Raw genomic sequence first — 19872 nt, forward strand, 5'->3', positions numbered from 1 at the left:
TGAATCTAAATATTATTTTTATTTCTTTCTACATCTCTTTCTTCATCTGAACTTTTTTCTAATTCAAGTTTATGTTCTTCATTATCAAACCACCTTTCTCCTCTTTACCTCCACTATCTGTTTCCCAGCCTTCCTCATCTTCCTCATCCTCAGCTACCTGACCTGCCATGTTGTTCCATCCATCAACCCATAAGGCCAAAACCAAAAGCCAACTCCAACCATCTGCAATCTATGGCAGGCCATTTTGACATTTATTAGAGGCGCTGTCCTCTCTACGTATTATTCAATTTCAATTCAGTTTATTTCTATGGCTCCAATTCACATCATGTCATCTCAAGGCACTTTACAGTTCAACCAGATCATCCAGTCAAATTGATTCAAAGTCTTCTATCTAAGGAAAACCAGCTGATTGCATCGACTCATTGACTCTTCAGCAATCCCTCACACTAAGCATGCTTGTAGCGACAGTGGAGAGGAAAAACTCCCTTTGAACAGGAAGAAACCTCCAGCAGAACCAGGCTCAGTGTGAGCGGCCATCTGCTGAGGCCCACTGGGGTTCAAGGAGACAGAAGCAGACATAGAAAAAGAAGCATAGATACAAAAAGCAGCTGTAGCCATTCCATTTGTTGATCTTTAAAATAAGATTTGTCCTGATCCAAACTGCAGTCCGACTACAGTATTCCACCTATCTAAAAAGAAGATTTCAGATATTGTCGTCGTGTCCCGCTTTATCCGGAACCGGGTCGCGGGGGCAGATATCTGAAATGTAAGTCGTACTACTCTAAATGATGTCACTTTTTCCCATTCATGTGTATTGGGCCGGTACTTTCAGATATCTGAAATGTCATTACTCCTATCTAAAATAAACATTCTGGATGTCTAAAAATAATCCATAATCCAGTTGTTACTGCTCATAATTTTTTATTATATAATAATTATTATTTTATTGTGACTAGGTAGAATGCTTTAGTGCTATCTATGATGGAAATGTTAGTCAGCCTTCCTATTTTTTGTTAAAACGGAGCCTCGTTATTCTTTGCGAGTATCTAAAACTGCATTTTAGAAAGGCATTATTAAAACTGATACATCTGTAATTCTAATTTAACTAATCATATATCAATAGTTGATATCTGTAATTATATTTCTACTAGCAGAAATATATTTTTGATGTAAAGAATTTGATTCCTGGATATCTAGAATGTTGTATTCATTTCTGATATCTGAAATAGTAATTTTGACTAGCATACCTCATTACAGAGATTTGAACTTAGAGTTCATCCCCGTCACTATTCATTTTTAGAGAAGAAGAATGTTTATTTTTAGGAATGTGGACGTAAAAGCCCAATTCACAAAAATGGGAAACAGTGACGTCATTTGTAATACTAAGAATACATTTCAGATATCTGGGATGTTTATTCTAGATATGAAGAAATGCAACATCGGGGTCAGATATTCAGTCCTGCTAATAAATGTCAAAACGGCCTGCCATAGCCCTGCGCTCCACGCTCCTGGTTGGAACAGCGGGATGTCGTTTAAAGACCGAAGCTGTACAATCCGAGGTGATTTGAATGTAACATAATTATCCAGGGTATCTGCGCACTAAAAAAAACATAAGAATAAAAACAGGAAATGAGGAACAAGAAGCGCTGTAATCAGGATCAGTCAATAAATCTGCCTCCATCTCTGGGCAGAAACACTAATAAATCTTATTATCTGTCCAAATAATAAGTGAATGTCCAAATTCCGAGGTGTCCCTGAAAGCAGCGCTGTGTTGTCACCGCTGACGTAGCTGCCAGTATCGCGCTTCAAACACGTGTTGAGTCGATCTGAGCGTCGCTGGTTCCGACAGGAGCCTGAACGGAACCAGAACTTCGGTGTTTGGTCCAGCTGAGACCCGGCGGTCCGAGCCTGCTGCTCGGTTCTGTTGGACCGGATCCACCGGTGGGAAGCTTCTGGTGAGCTGAAACCTGAGCGGGCAAACTGGGATCAACTTTAACCTCCGCTCAGACAGGAATATCTTCTTCAGGGGCCTCTGGGGGCCCCGCGGCGCTGCTAGCAATGGCGGGGTTTCAGTGTTATTTTGAAAGCAGCCCATTAGTAGGTGTTTCATCCGCATTAGCTGCACATGTGTCCTCTGTAGCTTTAGCTCTTTAAGCTAACAGTTTCTCTGCTGTGATGTGATGCTAACATTAGCAATAACAGCTAATTAGCTCTTAGCTCAGAGCTAACTGGAGCTGGGGTACCAGTTCTGGCTGACTTCTTCCACACTGTCAGCCTCCATGAGCGGGGTTCCTCATTTTCACTAAAACCAGCGGCTCACCGCCCGCCCGGACGGCGCCCTATCAACAGCCGAGCGCCTCCAGCTTTGTGCCGGGAAAGTTTCCTTCATTAATATTCATGATCTTAGTTTAATTCTGGGAGGTTTTAGCAGCAAACATCTGGATTAATCTCCTCTGAAGTTATTTCCCGCTTTTATTAGTTTAATTTAAATTAATCCAACAGATTAATCGGAAAGATTAAAGCGAAGAAAGCAGATTTTTCTGTCTGGTGAGAAAGATCCAGAGCAGAACCTCCAGTTCGGTCCTCAGGTGAGAGTCCAGGTGAAAATCAGCGTGTCAAAGTCCAGCCAGAATGTTCTGGTCAGATGATGGATTATCCAGGTTCACTGGTCGGGGGGGTGTGAGGAAAAAGGCAGTTATTCTGGACACATAGGTGGGATTAAGCTGGGGTTAGAGGAGCAGAAGCTGCTCTGACTGGTTTTAGTTTCCCTGCCTTTAAAGGAATAGTACACCCAAAACATGATTAGCCTTCATTTTCTACTCCCCCCCCATGCTGAACAACACTCTGGAGTACTTTTTTGATATCTCAAATGCATCTGGAGATCTGGGAGGCTTCTTGCTGTCTGCTGACATTCAAATAATGGAGGTCTATGGCGCCCGAGGCAGAAAGGTCCATAAAAGTCCACAAAAACGTGTCAATATTCCTCCATACTGCTCGTCCAATGTATTCCAAGTGTCCTGAGTGGGTAGCGTCCAGAATTTACTCGAAACGAAGTCATTTAGAATGTTTTTAGAGCATAAACAGTAGTGTATAGGATTTCCTGAAAGCGCGTTCACGAGTCTACGGAATCCGCGGCAGACCAAACCAGATGAAAGTGCGCATTCAGCTCGGCAAAGAACTCATGCTCTTCCTCAACACTGAAGTCCTCAGACATTTTTCTTTCGTTGTTTCTTTCTTTGCACAGGTAAACAGCACATTTCTTCTTCTACGCTTGCATTATCGGCAGAGCAGACGCTGAATGCGCACTTTCATCTGGTTTGGTCTACTGTTTATGCTCTAAAAACATTCTAAATGACTTCGTTTCGAGTAAATTCTGGATGCTACCCACTCAGGACACTTGGAATACATTGGACGAGCAGTATGGAGGAATATTGACACGTTTTTTGTGGACTTTTATGGACCTTTCTGCCTCGGGCGCCATAGACCTCCATTATTTGAATGTCAGCAGACAGCAAGAAGCCTCCCAGATCTCCAGATGCATTTGAGATATCAAAAAAGTACTCCAGAGTGTTGTTCAGCATGGGGGTGAGTAGAAAATGAAGGCTAATCATGTTTTGGGTGTACTATTCCTTTAAGCTGAGCTCAGCTGGAGCTTTGAACCCATTTTAAAGGTTGATGAATTAAAGACAGGCATCATTGCTGAGTCCTGCTTGTCTCGGACCCTCACTGAGCTCCATGGTTGTTCCTCTTAGAGCTGCTCTGTGATTGGCTGAGAGCAGCAGCTCCGCCCACCATCACCATGGCTGCACCGTTTCTCTTCAGCATAATAATCTGGTTATTGCTTCTGTGTCTCCAGGCAGAACCATGATGAAGTACATCCTGGTGACGGGCGGCGTCATCTCCGGCATCGGCAAAGGGATCATCGCCAGCAGCGTGGGAACAATCCTCAAGTCGTGCGGTCTGCGTGTCACGGCCATCAAGATCGACCCGTACATCAACATTGACGCCGGGACCTTTTCTCCGTACGAACACGGTAGGACGAAACCTGCGGCCTGCTCAGATTAGGCCGTGGAGCCGCAGGTTCTGAGCGGTCGTCTTCTAATCTCCAGGTGAGGTGTTTGTGCTGGATGATGGCGGCGAGGTGGACCTGGACTTGGGCAACTATGAGCGCTTCCTGGACATCCGGCTGACCAGAGACAACAACCTGACCACGGGGAAGATCTACCAGTCAGTCATCACCAAGGAGAGGAGAGGAGACTACCTGGGGAAGACGGTTCAGGGTAAGGAACCGGCCAGAACCGAACCGTAGGAGGACCCTGGGATCAGGGTCATTAACGTCTGACTCATTCCTACGGCAAGTCAGAAGGACACGATACAGGGAGTTTTCCTCTTGAACAGCCGTAAAACTAAGAATCAGGGAGATGAGTCTATAGGAAGCGGTTCTGGTTCTGTACCGGGACCCTGGGGCAGCTGACCCGGTTAGTTCTCTTCTTCTTGCATATAGAGCATCATCTAATAGACGGGAAGGCCACGAATGAGAAAACATTAAAGACCTTCAGATCATAGAGATCAGTCGTTTCTGACCCGTAATCAGACCTGGATCCACATCTGCTAGAACTGATGGACCTTCAACTAAACTCCCACAATGCTTTGCTGCATCATATGCTCAGCCGCGCTCTGCAGCTGGATTATAGCCTGTTAAAACCAATAAAGGGATCATGTAAACAACACAATATTCAGTTCTTTTCACTTTTGATCTATAGCTCCAATTCACATCATCTCACTTTATAGATCCAGACCAACCAGATCATCCAGTCAGATTGATTCAAAGTTTTCTATCTAAGGAAAACCAGCTGATTGCATCGACTCATTGACTCTTCAGCAATCCCTCACACTAAGCATGCTTGTAGCGACAGAGGAGAGGAAAAACAGGAACAGACCAGATGAAGCTACTATGAGAAAAAGCAGAGAGAGCAGAACGTTAGAGATTGAACTAACAGATTCTGCAGAGTGGGAGAATAGAGATAGAATGAAGCAGAATGATGAAAAAGGGGTCCCTATGTCCTCCAGGAGTCTAAGCCTATAGCAGCAGAACTATAGAGATAGATCAGGATAACCTGAGCCACTCTAACTAGAAGCTTTATCAAAAAGGAAAGTTTTAAGCCTAGCCTTAAAAGTAGACAGGGTGTCTGCCTCACGGACTAAAACTGGTAGTTGGTTCCACAGGAGAGGAGCCTGAGAACTAAAAGATCTGCCTCCCATTCTACTTTTAGAAATTCTAGGAACCACTAGTAAACCTGCAGATTGAGAGCGAAGTGCTCTGTTAGGAACATAAGGAACAATCAGATCTCTGATATAAGATGGAGCTTGGCCATTTAAGGCTTTATATGTGAGAAGGAGGATTTTAAATTCTATTCTGGATTTAACAGGAAGCCAATGAAGAGAAGCCAGGATAGGCGAGATATGATCTCTCTTTTTCATTTTCATCAGAACTCTGGCTGCAGCATTTTGGATCAGCTGAAGGCTTTTAACTACAGTTTGTGGACTTCCTGATAGTAAAGAATTACAATAGTCCAGCCTTGATCAGATTTAAACCAGTCTAGTGCTGTTCCTTTAATTCCAACAAAATATTCAAGTCTTTCTAAAAGAATATTATGGTCAACTGTATCAAATGCAGCACTAAGATCCAACAGGACGAGCACAGATACAAGTCCATTATCTGAGGCCATGAGAATATCATTAGTGACTTTCACCAGAGCTGTTTCAGTGCTATGATGAGCTCTAAAGCCAGACTGAAACTCTTCAAAAAGTTCATTATGGTGGAAGTGATCGCAAACTTGTTTGGCAACTACTTTCTCAAGAATTTTGGATAAGAAAGGAAGATTGGATATAGGTCTATAATTAACCAAGTCATCTGGGTCAAGAGACGGTTTCTTACGCAGAGGTTTAATAGCTCTGCATTTAACCAAGGAGCTAGCTTTCTATTTTTAACGGTTTTCATTTTCAAAGGAGCTGCATTGTCTAAGGCAGCATGCAGAGAACTAGCAACTCCATCAACATTCAGTATAACTTGAATCAAATCAAACTGTCCACTTAGGGACCAACACTGATTGATGATCAGTTCCACCTGCTGCTGATGGAAACCAGTGGAAATGATTGGTGTTCTGCAGGTGGTCTCAGTCCCTCTGCTCTGGCTGATGTTTTGGTGGTTCTTTCACACTCCTGGTAGCATAAGGCAGACTCTACGACCCAGAGAAGTAGCTCCGGTAGTGCAGCTCATCAAGCACGGCTTATCAATGCCAGCTGTGGCCAGATGGTCTGCTGTATCTGTCAGTGTAGAGTCCAGAAGCTGGAGGCACTACCAGGAGGCAGGAGGAGGGCACCAACCCTGAAGCAGGACCGCTACCTCTGCCTTCATTAAGGAGGAACAGGAGGAGCACTGCCAGAACCCTGCAGAATGGCCTCCAGCAGGCCACTAATGTGCATGTTTCTGCAGACGGTTAGAAGCTGCCTCCATGAGGATGGTATGAGGGCCTGACAGCCGGAGCAGGTCAGCAGTTCCTGCAGGATGAAGGCATTAAAGCTACAGACTGCCCCCCTTAGTGTTCCCTTTATTCTTTGCAGCAGTTTGTAGCGCCTGGTTGTAGTCGGCCCATCATGGATGCAGACGGTGTTTTGTCAGTACCAGGCCCGGTCTGGCTGGTGGCGCCACTGACCCGCTCTGCTCCTCCTATGTTGTAGTGGTTCCTCACATCACTGACGCCATCCAGGAGTGGGTGGTGAACCAGGCCAAGGTTCCAGTGGATGGAGATGAGACCGAGCCCCAAGTCTGCGTCATCGAGGTAGGTTCTGGTTCTGGTAGCTGCAGCTCTGACCCAGGATTGTTCCGGGTCCAGGTTCTGCCGGGTTCCTGACTGCATGTGTGTCTGCAGCTGGGAGGAACCGTGGGAGACATAGAGAGCATGCCCTTCGTGGAGGCCTTCAGGCAGTTCCAGTTCAAAGTGAAGAGGGAGAACTTCTGTAACATCCACGTCAGTTTAATACCGCAGGTGAGATGGAACCGCCCAGCTGGTTCTACCGGTTCTACCGGGTTCCAGTCCTCCTGTTGCTCATGCTGCTCTCTCCCTGTCTGTGCTCAGCCCAGCGCCACCGGCGAGCAGAAGACCAAGCCGACCCAGAACAGCGTCAGAGAGCTGAGGGGCCTGGGCCTGTCCCCGGACCTGGTGAGTCCGCCTGCTGGAAGGTTCTGACACGGGTTCTGACCCAGGTTCTGACCTGGGTTCTAATCCTGGTTCTGACCCGGGTTCTGATCCGGGTTCTTAACCCAGGTTCTTAACCCAGGTTCTGACCCGGGTTCTGATCCGGGTTCTGACCCGGGTGCTCCTGTCTGTGATGAATCCAGTAAACATGTTTAGAAAGATCCTGAGAGCCGCTTTGAAACCCGTTCCTCCCTCAGAATGATGATGGAGGCGCTGGATCCTCTAGAGCTCCAATCATCCAGTCAGTTCTCTGTTAGGAACATTCTACTTTTAGAAGTTCTAGGAACCAGTAGTGAACCTGCAGACTGTTAGGAACATTCTACTTTTAGAAGTTCTAGGAACCAGTAGTGAACCTGCAGACTGTTAGGAACATTCTACTTTTAGAAGTTCTAGGAACCAGTAGTGAACCTGCAGACTGTTGGGAACATACTACTTTTAGAAGTTCTAGGAACCAGTAGTGAACCTGCAGACTGTTGGGAACATTCTACTTTTAGAAGTTCTAGGAACCAGTAGTGAACCTGCAGACTGTTGGGAACATACTACTTTTAGAAGTTCTAGGAACCAGTAGTGAACCTGCAGACTGTTGGGAACATACTACTTTTAGAAGTTCTAGGAACCAGTAGTGAACCTGCAGACTGTTGGGAACATTCTACTTTTAGAAGTTCTAGGAACCAGTAGTGAACCTGCAGACTGTTGGGAACATTCTACTTTTAGAAGTTCTAGGAACCAGTAGTGAACCTGCAGACTGTTGGGAACATTCTACTTTTAGAAGTTCTAGGAACCAGTAGTGAACCTGCAGACTGTTGGGAACATTCTACTTTTAGAAGTTCTAGGAACCAGTAGTGAACCTGCAGACTGTTGGGAACATTCTACTTTTAGAAGTTCTAGGAACCAGTAGTGAACCTGCAGACTGTTGGGAACATTCTACTTTTAGAAGTTCTAGGAACCAGTAGTGAACCTGCAGACTGTTGGGAACATTCTACAGGTGCTGGTCATAAAATTAGAATATCATGAAAAAGTAGATTGATTTCAGTAATTCCATTTAAAAAGTGAAACTTGTATATTATATTCATACATTACATACAAACTCATATATTTCAGATGTTTATTTTGTTTAATTTTGATGATTACAAATGACAACAAATGAAAATCTCAAATTCATCATATCAGAAAATTAGAATATTACTGAAGACCAATAAAAACAAAGGATTTATAGAAATGTTGGCCAACTGAAAAGTATGAACATGAAAAGTATGAGCATGTACAGCACTCAGTATTTAGTTGGGCCTCCTTTGGCCTGTATTACTGCAGCAATGCGGCGTGGCATGGAGTCGATCAGTCTGTGGCACTGCTCAGGTGTTATGATAGCCCAGGTTGCTCTAATAGTGGCTTTTAGCTCTTCTGAATTGTTGGGTCTGGTGTATTGCATCTTCTTCTTCACAATACCCCATAGATTTTCTATGGGGTTAAGGTCAGGAGAGTTTGCTGGCCAATTAAGAACAGGGATACCATGGTCCTTCAACCAGGTACTGGTAGCTTTGGCACTGTGTGCAGGTGCCAAGTCCTGTTGGAAAATGAAATCTGCATCTCCAAAAAGTTGGTCAGCTGCAGGAAGCATGAAGTGCTCTAAAACTTCCTGGTATGTGGCTGCGTTGACCCTGGACCTCAGAAAACACAATGGACCAACACCAGCAGATGACATGGCACCCCAAACCATCACTGACTGTGGAAACTTTACACTGGACTTCAAGCAACGTGGATGAAGTGCCTCTCTTCTTTTCCTCCAGACTCTGGGACCTTGATTTCCAAAGGAAATGCAAAATTTACTTTCATCAGAGAACATGACTTTGGACCACTCACCAGCAGTCCAGTCCTGTTTCTCTTTAGCACAGGCAAGACGCTTCTGACGCTGTCTGTGGTTCAAGAGTGGCTTGACACAAGGAATGCGACAGCAGAAACCCATGTCTTTCATACGTCTGTGTGTGGTGGTTCTTGAAGCACTCACTCCAGCTGCAGTCCACTCTTTGTGAATCTCCCCCACATTTTTGAAGGGGTTTTGTTTCACAATCCTCTCCAGGGTGCGGTTATCTCTCTTGCTTGTACACTTTTTTCGACCACATCTTTTCCTTCCCTTCGCCTCTCTATTAATGTGCTTGGACACTGAGCTCTGTGAACAGCCAGCCTCTTTAGCGATGACCTTTTGTGTCTTGCCCTCCTTGTGCAAGGTGTCGATGGTCGTCTTTTGGACAACTGTCAAGTCAGCAGTCTTCCCCATGATTGTGTAGCCTATAGAACTAGACTGAAAGACCATTTAAAGGCTTTTGCAGGTGGTTTGAGTTAATTAGCTGATTAGAGTGTGGCACCAGGGGCCATCAATTTTGAACCTTTTCACAATATTCTAATTTTCTGATATGATGAATTTGAGATTTTCATTTGTTGTCATTTGTAATCATCAAAATTAAACAAAATAAACATCTGAAATATATGAGTTTGTATGTAATGTATGAATATAATATACAAGTTTCACTTTTTAAATGGAATTACTGAAATCAATCTACTTTTTCATGATATTCTAATTTTATGACCAGCACCTGTACTTTTAGAGGTTCTAGGAACCACTAGTGAACCTGCAGACTGTTAGGAACATTCTACTTTTAGAGGTTCTAGGAACCACTAGTGAACCTGCAGACTGTTAGGAACATTCTACTTTTAGAGGTTCTAGGAACCACTAGTGAACCTGCAGACTGTTAGGAACATCAGGAACAATCAGATGATATCAGATCTTTAAATGTCAGCATCACCCCTGGACAGAATAGTTCTTATTTTTGCAAACACGGAGCTGCAGCGCTGAAAAAGTTTAGACCTGATCTGGTTCCTGATGAACTCAGTGGAACCGTCTAGAAGTGAAGCCGTGGTTCGGACCTTCAGCTGCTGGTCGGATCCAGAAGGCCTCATCCTCCTCTTCCGTCTCCTCCTGCAGATCATGTGCCGTTGCTCCACCGCTCTGGAGAATTCAGTGAAGGAGAAGATCTCCATGTTCTGCCATGTAGAACCTGAGCAGGTGGGTCCATGTTCCTGGAACCAGCAGGTGTCAAAGCTGTGTGATTCTGAAGCGGCGCCGTGTGTCTGCAGGTCATCTGCGTCCACGACGTGTCGTCCATCTACAGAGTGCCGCTGCTGCTGGAGGAGCAGGGCGTGGTGGGCTACCTGAGCAGCAGGCTCAACATGCCCATCCAGACCAAGCCTAGAACCATGCTGGCCAAGTGGAAGGAGATGTCCGACAGGTGGGATCCGGTAGCTGGGAACGGGCCGCCATGTCTGGGCGGCGCCGCTCCAATGTTCTGATGTGGTTGCAGGTCGGACCGGCTGCTGGAGCAGTGCTCCATCGCTCTGGTGGGGAAGTACACCAAGTTCTCCGACTCGTACGCCTCGGTCATCAAGGCGCTGGAGCACTCGGCTCTGGCCATCAGCCACAGACTGGAGGTCAAGGTGGGTCAGGAACCGCCCGGGGGGGGGGCTGCCGTCCCGTTCTCCTTTGGACCGGTTCTAACAGCAGTTGGACCGGGCTGAGGACAGAACAGGGCCATCACTGACCCCGGGTTCTGCTTCTCTAGTTCTAGCTTACCGGTCTGTTTGGAGTTAGCAGGTTCCACCGGGCCGGGGGGTCCTGTTCCCGCTGGGGGGGCAGAACCCGGCGGTCCGATGGCGTACGCTGAGCTGACAGCGGTGGGTGTGAACGCACTCCATAACCAGCTCTCCTCCTTGCAGTACATCGACTCGGCGTACCTGGAGCCCGGTACCATGCAGGACGAGCCGGTGAAGTACCATGAGGCCTGGCAGAAGCTGTGCAGCGCCGAGTGAGTTCTGCTTCCTCACCTTCACCACACGGGTCAGAACTCTACTGGTCTCACGGGTCAGAACTTTACTCTGTGGTCCTTCTGGGTTCAGTGGCATCCTGGTTCCTGGAGGCTTCGGCGTTCGGGGAACCGAGGGGAAGATCCACGCCATCAGCTGGGCCAGGAAGCAGAGGAAACCCTTCCTAGGTAAGCGGGGCCATCGGGTCGGGTCGGGTCGGGCAGAACCGCCGTCTGACTGCTGATGTTCTGTGCAGGCGTCTGTCTGGGGATGCAGCTGGCCGTCTGTGAGTACGCCAGGAACGTTCTGGGCTGGTCAGGTAGGTTCTGTTCTGGAGATCCGGTCCGCTTTTGGGGAAACCCACCAGAACTTAACCCAAAAGAACTTTCTGTCTGACTTTAGATGCCAACTCCACCGAGTTTGACCCGGAATCCAAGCATCCTGTGGTGGGTTCTGCTCACATCCATCACGGCTCTGTTCGCCCCGCTGGACCGGGCCTAACTGTCGGTTCTGATCCCCCAGGTGATCGACATGCCGGAACACAACCCGGGCCAGATGGGCGGAACCATGAGGCTGGGGAAGAGGCGGACCATCTTCACAACCGGCAACAGTGTTCTGAGTAAGCCCCGCCCCTTCCTGTTGGACCGCCCCCCGGCCCGGTTCTGCTGACATCTGCTCTGTCTTCCAGGGAAACTCTATGGAGATGCAGAATACGTGGAGGAGCGGCACCGGCACCGCTTCGAGGTAAGCTGCCCCTCCCCCACCTGCTGCTGGCTGAAAGGAGGAACCAGACGGGCCGGGCTGCAGCAGAAACCACAGAAAGGTTCTGCTCAGTGACGGGTTCTAAGCCTGGTTTAACACACCTCAACCAAATGGGTCGGTCCTGAATTCTGCACGACCACGGGCCCGTTTGGTTCTGCCATGATGAGGATGATGATGAGGGGGGCTGCTGCTCATGGTTCTGGTTCTGCCTCTCATGGTTCTGGTTCTGCCTCTCATGGTTCTGCCTCTCAGGTCAACCCGGAGCTAAAGCGTCACTTCGAGGATCAGGGCTTCCGCTTCGTGGGTCAGGATGTGGAAGGAGAGCGAATGGAGATCATCGAGCTGGAAGGTGAGGAGCCGCCATGACGCCTGGGCCGAGCGGGTCGGCGGCGGGTTCTGACCTGTGATTCTTTCAGATCACCCGTATTTCGTGGGGGTGCAGTACCACCCAGAGTTCACGTCCCGCCCCATCAAGCCGTCGCCGCCGTACCTGGGCCTGCTGCTGGCGGCTGCAGGGAAGTTGCAGAGCTACCTCCAGAAAGGCTGCCGCCTGTCTCCACGGTAACCAGCCCGCCCAGCTCTTCTTCTCTGCTCCTAGAGCCCAGTGTGACGTTGGCTGTCCTCCACAGAGACATGTACAGCGACCGGAGCAGCAGCAGCAGCCCCGACTCAGAGATCGCCGAGCTGAGGTTCCCTCCGGTTACAGATTCTGCATGAAGACCCGGTTCGGCCCGCTGCAGCTTTTATGAACGTTTGAGTGATGCTTTGTCAATAAATGGTTGATAGGATGAATCGGATCAGAACCGTCTTTGGGTCACAGTTAAGGGTCCCCAGAAGAGGGAACGCGATTAAACACATGCATGAGCCCATTTCTCCTCCTCTGAATGCCCTAAAGTAGTTTTCCACAATGGCGGTCAAACAGGAACCACGCATGGCGTGGAGCGGATGATTGACCACAGGCTCCCTGCAATTTGACCTTTGCGACAGACGACCTGGTTGGAGCATCAGGCTTTAGCCCTCTGCCCCAACCGCCAGAATGATCGTCTCCTAACCCAGGACAGATAACAGGCTTCCTGCAGCATAAGTTCAATTCAACACTAAGACTTTTTAATGCCACTTGAAATAAAAATTTAGGACCAAATTCAAAAGAAAAACCTGCTTGCATCAACGTAACCCAAAGGTTTATTTTAACAAACCAGTGCACTGTTTCACATTTAGAAAAGCTTCCCATACAGGAAGAAAGCTAAATACATATTTGAACAATTTAACTGAATTCACAAACTTTAGCAGGGAACAAAACTAATCAGTTTTAAAGCCCCAACATAACCAGTGCTAAGTCTTTTAGCAACTATTTTTCTTTGTTTGATTTGGTGATAAGTGGAGGAACTAAACTGAGAAATACCGGCTGTTTCTCAGTAACTCCATTTTGAAGCTTCGCATGTGTGACTCCACTGCCTTCATTCCCATCGTTCTGAGCTTGAATGACTTTCATAAATCCACTGAGCCTCATGGATGTTCCCTGGTTTTAGCCATGGAGGAAACTCTTGGCTGGAGAAAATGTTAAATTTACACTTGCTCACATTTTCCAAAGTTAATGGTGCATCTCCCAAATGTCCCGGCCGCAACAACGCTTTATTGGTTCCGCTATCGGGATGGAACCAATAATGGCGAGCCGTAAAGTCAATTTTAATGTTTAGATAAAAACTCGTAATAATCCCATTTGTGATGTTTAAAAAATTAAGACCTACAACATTGATTTAAGACATTTTAATACCAATTAAGGCCTTAGTTTATTTTAAAGCATTCGATAGAGCAGCTGAGGGCAGCAGTGGATCTACAGGACCATCTGGGTCATTCATGCTCTGATCCTCAGAACACCTGAAGCTCGGCTCATTAAAGGTTCTGACCATTGTCCTCTAGATGGCGCCCCCCCCCACCAAATAAATACACATCTTATTTCAGTTCAACTTTATTTAGTTTCATTTCCAATATTTTCCAAACTTTGGAGAAAAGAAGCCGAGGTCCAGAACAGGGAGCGGCCATTAGCACGGCTCCATGGAGGACCTCCTTCAGGTTCTCCTCTGGAGGGAGGAGTCAGCAGCGCGGCTCCATGGAGGACCTCCTCCTTCAGCACCTAGAAACAAAGAGCTGCCGTGAATGTGGACCAGAAGAGTCGTGGAACATCTAAAGTCTGATCTCAGCCCCATATCCGCAGGCTTCATCCAGCAGTCTGCCTTTCCTAGAGGTCATCATGGATCAGAACCTGATGGTCTGTGGAGCGTACCTTCACACGCCTCCTGGAGACGCTCCTCCACTCATCTGGAGCTCAGAGGCACCAGCCTGCAGGAGGAAAGGAGGAGGTGAGGTGCTGGACAGCAGGGAGAGAAGGGGAGGTGTTGGACGGCAGAGAGAGGAGAAGGGGAGGTGTTGGACGGCAGAGAGAGGAGAAGGGGAGGTGTTGGACGGCAGAGAGAGGAGAAGGGGAGGTGTTGGACAGCAGAGAGAGGAGAAGGGGAGGTGTTGGACAGCAGAGAGAGGAGAAGGGGAGGTGTTGGACAGCAGAGAGAGGAGAAGGGGAGGTGTTGGACGGCAGAGAGAGGAGAAGGGGAGGTGTTGGACGGCAGAGAGAGGAGAAGGGGAGGTGTTGGACAGCAGAGAGAGGAGAAGGGGAGGTGTTGGACAGCAGAGAGAGGAGAAGGGGAGGTGTTGGACAGCAGAGAGAGGAGAAGGGGAGGTGTTGGACAGCAGAGAGAGGAGAAGGGGAGGTGTTGGACGGCAGAGTGGCTGCAGGAGGCAGAGGAGCCTCCCAGTCAAAGGCCGCCCTCTGATCTGGCATGAACTTGGAGGAGCAGGAGCTATGGAGGAGCTCCCCTCCTTAGGATGACATGCTGAGCAAAGCAGGGTTCTGAGGAACAAACCTGGATCTGCAGCCTCCTTCAGCCGCTCCGGTTCCGGTTCCACCACCTGAAACACAAACACCTGGTCACCAATCAGGAACCAGAACCTTCACCTCAGTGGAGAAGAACCGGGCTCAGAGAAAAGAACTCAGTCAGAACCAATGATCAGTGAGGGCAAGTTTATCATCACAGCCTGGATAGTTGGATCAGAACCAGCGGCCTGGAAGCTCACCTCAGGCTGGGGTCCGACCTGCGGTCCTCCTTCTCCTCCGGACCGGACCAGGCGGCCCTCCTCCTCCTGCAGCGTCACCTGTAGACAAACAGCGTGAGAACCAATAGAAGCGGCCCCAGGGCGGAGAGGAGCCAGGTGTCCTTTCCCTAAATGTTGCTGAACAGCCACTGGTCCGCTGAGCAGCGACCGTCGGTGAAAGGCTTCATCTGGGCTTCCGTTTGACCGGCGGCTGCTACAGGAGAGCAGGACCGGCTTCGATTGGAGCCTGGAGGAGGAGGACCTGCTCCTTAACTCACCTGCAGCACGTGGACCCGACCAGGAGGAGCCAAGATGGCTGCTGCCTCCAGAACCAGCCAGAACCGGACCGTTCAGCAGTCATCCAGAACCGCTGCGCCAACTGGATCATCCGGTCTAAGCTGGACCGGGATTATGGTCCGGACCAGGACTCCTTTTCCTCTGGACCTGAGGGGAACACATGAAGACCCGGCACGTGGGTTAGCCTGTTAGCATACACAGCTAAGCTAACCAACTAGCTCCAAGAGCGGCTTTAACCCTCCACCGGCTCCTCCGTGTTTAACATCAGGGCTACCATCCATCAACCTGCGCTCTACTGCTGCATAAATCAGCCTGAATGGACCAGAGCCTCTGGATTAACTGAACCAGAACCAGAACCCACCGTGGATCAGCAGGAGCCGCCATGTTGTCCTCAGATTCTCTTCGGGAAAGGACCGAAGAAGGCTGAGCTGCTGCTTTTATACAGGCTCTGACTCACAGTCAGTAATCCGATTGGTCCACAAAGGTCACATGATCATCAGGGTGCATTATGGGAGCAGTGCATGTTTTAACGTAGCTGAAATGAGGTCACAGACTGCATCACACTGATAAACCAGACTAGTGACGCTTAATAATAATAATAAAGCCAATAAATAATGTAAACATAAATCCTAACATGGGAATTTAGGGTAAAATGTGAATGAGGATGTTTGTGGACTAGGAGTTTAAATCATAGTTTATTTACTGTTTCTGCTGCACTTTTTGTTTTAAAAATAAGAGTCAGTTTGAAATGAACTTTAATTCAGATAAGATGAGTGATAACTGAGAGGAAAAGGATGAAACAAGGAGAAGCTCTATGGGCCCCATGCAGCTCTATGAGCTCCACGCAGCTCTATGGGCTCCACGCAGCTCTATGGGCTCCATGCAGCTCTATGGGCTCCACGCAGCTCTATGGGCTCCATGCAGCTCTATGAGCTCCACGCAGCTCTATGGGCTCCACGCAGCTCTATGGGCTCCACGCAGCTCTATGAGCTCCACGCAGCTCTATGAGCTCCACGCAGCTCTATGAGCTCCACGCAGCTCTATGGGCTCCACGCAGCTCTATGGGCTCCACGCAGCTCTATGGGCTCCATGCAGCTCTATGGGCTCCATGCAGCTCTATGAGCTCCACGCAGCTCTATGGGCTCCATGCAGCTCTATGGGCTCCATGCAGCTCTATGAGCTCCACGCAGCTCTATGGGCTCCATGCAGCTCTATGGGCTCCATGCAGCTCTATGAGCTCCACGCAGCTCTATGGGCTCCACGCAGCTCTATGGGCTCCACGCAGCTCTATGGGCTCCACGCAGCTCTATGGGCTCCACGCAGCTCTATGGGCTCCATGCAGCTCTATGGGCTCCACGCAGCTCTATGAGCTCCACGCAGCTCTATGGGCTCCACGCAGCTCTATGGGCTCCACGCAGCTCTATGGGCTCCACGCAGCTCTATGGGCTCCACGCAGCTCTATGGGCTCCACGCAGCTCTATGAGCTCCATGCAGCTCTATGGGCTCCACGCAGCTCTATGGCCTCCACGCAGCTCTATGGGCTCCATGCAGCTCTATGGGCTCCACGCAGCTCTATGAGCTCCACGCAGCTCTATGGGCTCCATGCAGCTCTATGAGCTCCACGCAGCTCTATGGGCTCCACGCAGCTCTATGGGCTCCACGCAGCTCTATGGGCTCCACGCAGCTCTATGGGCTCCACGCAGCTCTATGGGCTCCACGCAGCTCTATGGGCTCCACGCAGCTCTATGGGCTCCACGCAGCTCTATGGGCTCCACGCAGCTCTATGGGCTCCACGCAGCTCTATGGGCTCCACGCAGCTCTATGGGCTCCACGCAGCTCTATGGGCTCCACGCAGCTCTATGGGCTCCACGCAGCTCTATGGGCTCCACGCAGCTCTATGGGCTCCACGCAGCTCTATGGGCTCCACGCAGCTCTATGGGCTCCACGCAGCTCTATGGGCTCCATGCAGCTCTATGAGCTCCACGCAGCTCTATGGGCTCCACGCAGCTCTATGGGCTCCATGCAGCTCTATGGGCTCCATGCAGCTCTATGAGCTCCACGCAGCTCTATGAGCTCCACGCAGCTCTATGGGCTCCATGCAGCTCTATGGGCTCCACGCAGCTCTATGGGCTCCACGCAGCTCTATGGGCTCCACGCAGCTCTATGGGCTCCACGAAGCTCTATGGGCTCCACGCAGCTCTATGGGCTCCATGCAGCTCTATGGGCTCCACGCAGCTCTATGGGCTCCACGCAGCTCTATGGGCTCCACGCAGCTCTATGGGCTCCATGCAGCTCTATGGGCTCCATGCAGCTCTATGAGCTCCACGCAGCTCTATGGGCTCCACGCAGCTCTATGGGCCTCCATGCAGCTCTATGGGCTCCATGCAGCTCTATGAGCTCCACGCAGCTCTATGGGCTCCACGCAGCTCTATGGGCTCCACGCAGCTCTATGGGCTCCATGCAGCTCTATGGGCCCCATGCAGCTCTATGGGCTCCACGCAGCTCTATGGGCTCCACGCAGCTCTATGGGCTCCACGCAGCTCTATGGGCTCCACGCAGCTCTATGGGCTCCATGCAGCTCTATGAGCTCCATGCAGCTCTATGAGCTCCACGCAGCTCTATGGGCTCCATGCAGCTCTATGGGCTCCATGCAGCTCTATGAGCTCCACGCAGCTCTATGGGCTCCACGCAGCTCTATGGGCTCCACGCAGCTCTATGGGCTCCATGCAGCTCTATGGGCTCCACGCAGCTCTATGAGCTCCACGCAGCTCTATGGGCTCCACGCAGCTCTATGGGCTCCATGCAGCTCTATGGGCTCCACGCAGCTCTATGGGCTCCACGCAGCTCTATGGGCTCCATGCAGCTCTATGGGCTCCATGCAGCTCTATGGGCTCCATGCAGCTCTATGGGCTCCACGCAGCTCTATGGGCTCCATGCAGCTCTATGGGCTCCATGCAGCTCTATGGGCTCCACGCAGCTCTATGGGGCTCCACGCAGCTCTATGGGCTCCACGCAGCTCTATGGGCTCCACGCAGCTCTATGGGCTCCACGCAGCTCTATGGGCTCCACGCAGCTCTATGGGCTCCATGCAGCTCTATGAGCTCCACGCAGCTCTATGGGCTCCACGCAGCTCTATGGGCTCCACGCAGCTCTATGGGCTCCACGCAGCTCTATGGGCCCCATGCAGCTCTATGGGCTCCACGCAGCTCTATGGGCTCCACGCAGCTCTATGGGCTCCACGCAGCTCTATGGGCTCCACGCAGCTCTATGGGCTCCACGCAGCTCTATGGGCTCCATGCAGCTCTATGGGCTCCATGCAGCTCTATGAGCTCCACGCAGCTCTATGGGCTCCATGCAGCTCTATGGGCTCCATGCAGCTCTATGAGCTCCACGCAGCTCTATGGGCTCCACGCAGCTCTATGGGCTCCACGCAGCTCTATGGGCTCCACGCAGCTCTATGGGCTCCACGCAGCTCTATGGGCTCCACGCAGCTCTATGGGCTCCATGCAGCTCTATGGGCTCCACGCAGCTCTATGGGCTCCACGCAGCTCTATGGGCTCCACGCAGCTCTATGGGCTCCACGCAGCTCTATGGGCCCCATGCAGCTCTATGGGCTCCATGCAGCTCTATGAGCTCCACGCAGCTCTATGGGCTCCACGCAGCTCTATGGGCTCCACGCAGCTCTATGGGCTCCACGCAGCTCTATGGGCCCCATGCAGCTCTATGGGCTCCACGCAGCTCTATGGGCTCCACGCAGCTCTATGGGCTCCACGCAGCTCTATGGGCTCCACGCAGCTCTATGAGCTCCACGCAGCTCTATGAGCTCCACGCAGCTCTATGGGCTCCATGCAGCTCTATGAGCTCCACGCAGCTCTATGAGCTCCACGCAGCTCTATGAGCTCCACGCAGCTCTATGAGCTCACGCAGCTCTATGGGCTCCATGCAGCTCTATGGCTCCATGCAGCTCTATGGGCTCCATGCAGCTCTATGGGCCTCCACGCAGCTCTATGGGCTCCACGCAGCTCTATGCGCTCCACGCAGCTCTATGAGCTCCACGCAGCTCTATGGGCTCCATGCAGCTCTATGAGCTCCACGCAGCTCTATGAGCTCCACGCAGCTCTATGAGCTCCACGCAGCTCTATGAGCTCCACGCAGCTCTATGAGCTCCACGCAGCTCTATGGGCTCCATGCAGCTCTATGGGCTCCATGCAGCTCTATGGGCTCCATGCAGCTCTATGGGCTCCATGCAGCTCTATGGGCTCCATGCAGCTCATAGGGGGGGATCCTAAAGACTTCTCTGACTCTGCTGTGGCATCAGCCATCTTCTATGGAGCAGCGGCTCATCTGTAGCTGAGAGGAAGCGGCTGGATCAGCTGATCTGGAAGGCCAGCTGTTATTGGATGCCCTCTGGACTCAGAGCAGGAGGTGGGAAACAGACGGATTCCCCCCCCCCCCCCCCCCCCCCCCCCCCTGCTGGTTCAGCTGGTGCTGAACTGCAGAGCTCCTTCAGTGACCGACTGCTGCCCCCTAAATGCACCAGGGAGCGTTATCA

At 50.3% G+C, this 19872-nt stretch overlaps 1 protein-coding gene and 2 non-coding genes across 3 annotated transcripts; 1 reads left to right on the forward strand and 2 right to left on the reverse strand.

The window, feature by feature from the left end:
* The first annotated feature begins 1764 nt into the window (after positions 1-1764).
* LOC119796125 (CTP synthase 1) lies at positions 1765-12668 on the forward strand. The gene is made up of 18 exons (XM_038304542.1): positions 1765-1955; positions 3857-4033; positions 4110-4280; positions 6742-6842; positions 6933-7049; positions 7140-7223; positions 10240-10320; positions 10392-10543; positions 10616-10748; positions 11028-11116; positions 11208-11302; positions 11371-11433; positions 11517-11560; positions 11637-11733; positions 11803-11858; positions 12129-12225; positions 12293-12437; positions 12506-12668. The coding sequence occupies exons 2-18, from the start codon at positions 3865-3867 to the stop codon at positions 12591-12593; spliced, it is 1782 nt and encodes a 593-aa protein (XP_038160470.1). The 5' UTR covers positions 1765-1955; positions 3857-3864; the 3' UTR covers positions 12594-12668.
* Positions 12669-14065: 1397 nt separating this feature from the next.
* LOC119796131 lies at positions 14066-14137 on the reverse strand. Its single transcript, XR_005282423.1, has one exon. It is a non-coding gene; the product is annotated as a small nucleolar RNA SNORD99 (small nucleolar RNA).
* A 1001-nt stretch (positions 14138-15138) lies between these two features.
* On the reverse strand, positions 15139-15274 carry LOC119796129. Its single transcript, XR_005282421.1, has one exon. It is a non-coding gene; the product is annotated as a small nucleolar RNA SNORA16B/SNORA16A family (small nucleolar RNA).
* Positions 15275-19872: the final 4598 nt, after the last annotated feature.

Source organism: Cyprinodon tularosa, unplaced genomic scaffold (assembly GCF_016077235.1).
Source record: "Cyprinodon tularosa strain WSP-4 unplaced genomic scaffold, ASM1607723v1 ctg537, whole genome shotgun sequence".
NCBI classification, from domain to species: domain Eukaryota; kingdom Metazoa; phylum Chordata; class Actinopteri; order Cyprinodontiformes; family Cyprinodontidae; genus Cyprinodon; species Cyprinodon tularosa.

Bases quoted from the DNA above. Each gene is read 5' to 3' on its own strand.
- LOC119796125 (XM_038304542.1), top strand. From the start codon at position 3,865: ATGATGAAGTACATCCTGGTGACGGGCGGCGTCATCTCCGGCATCGGC. The intron at 11,117-11,207 runs GTGAGTTCTGCT...TTCTGGGTTCAG, and splicing joins CAGAAGCTGTGCAGCGCCGA to TGGCATCCTGGTTCCTGGAG. The intron at 11,434-11,516 runs GTAGGTTCTGTT...GTCTGACTTTAG, and splicing joins GAACGTTCTGGGCTGGTCAG to ATGCCAACTCCACCGAGTTT.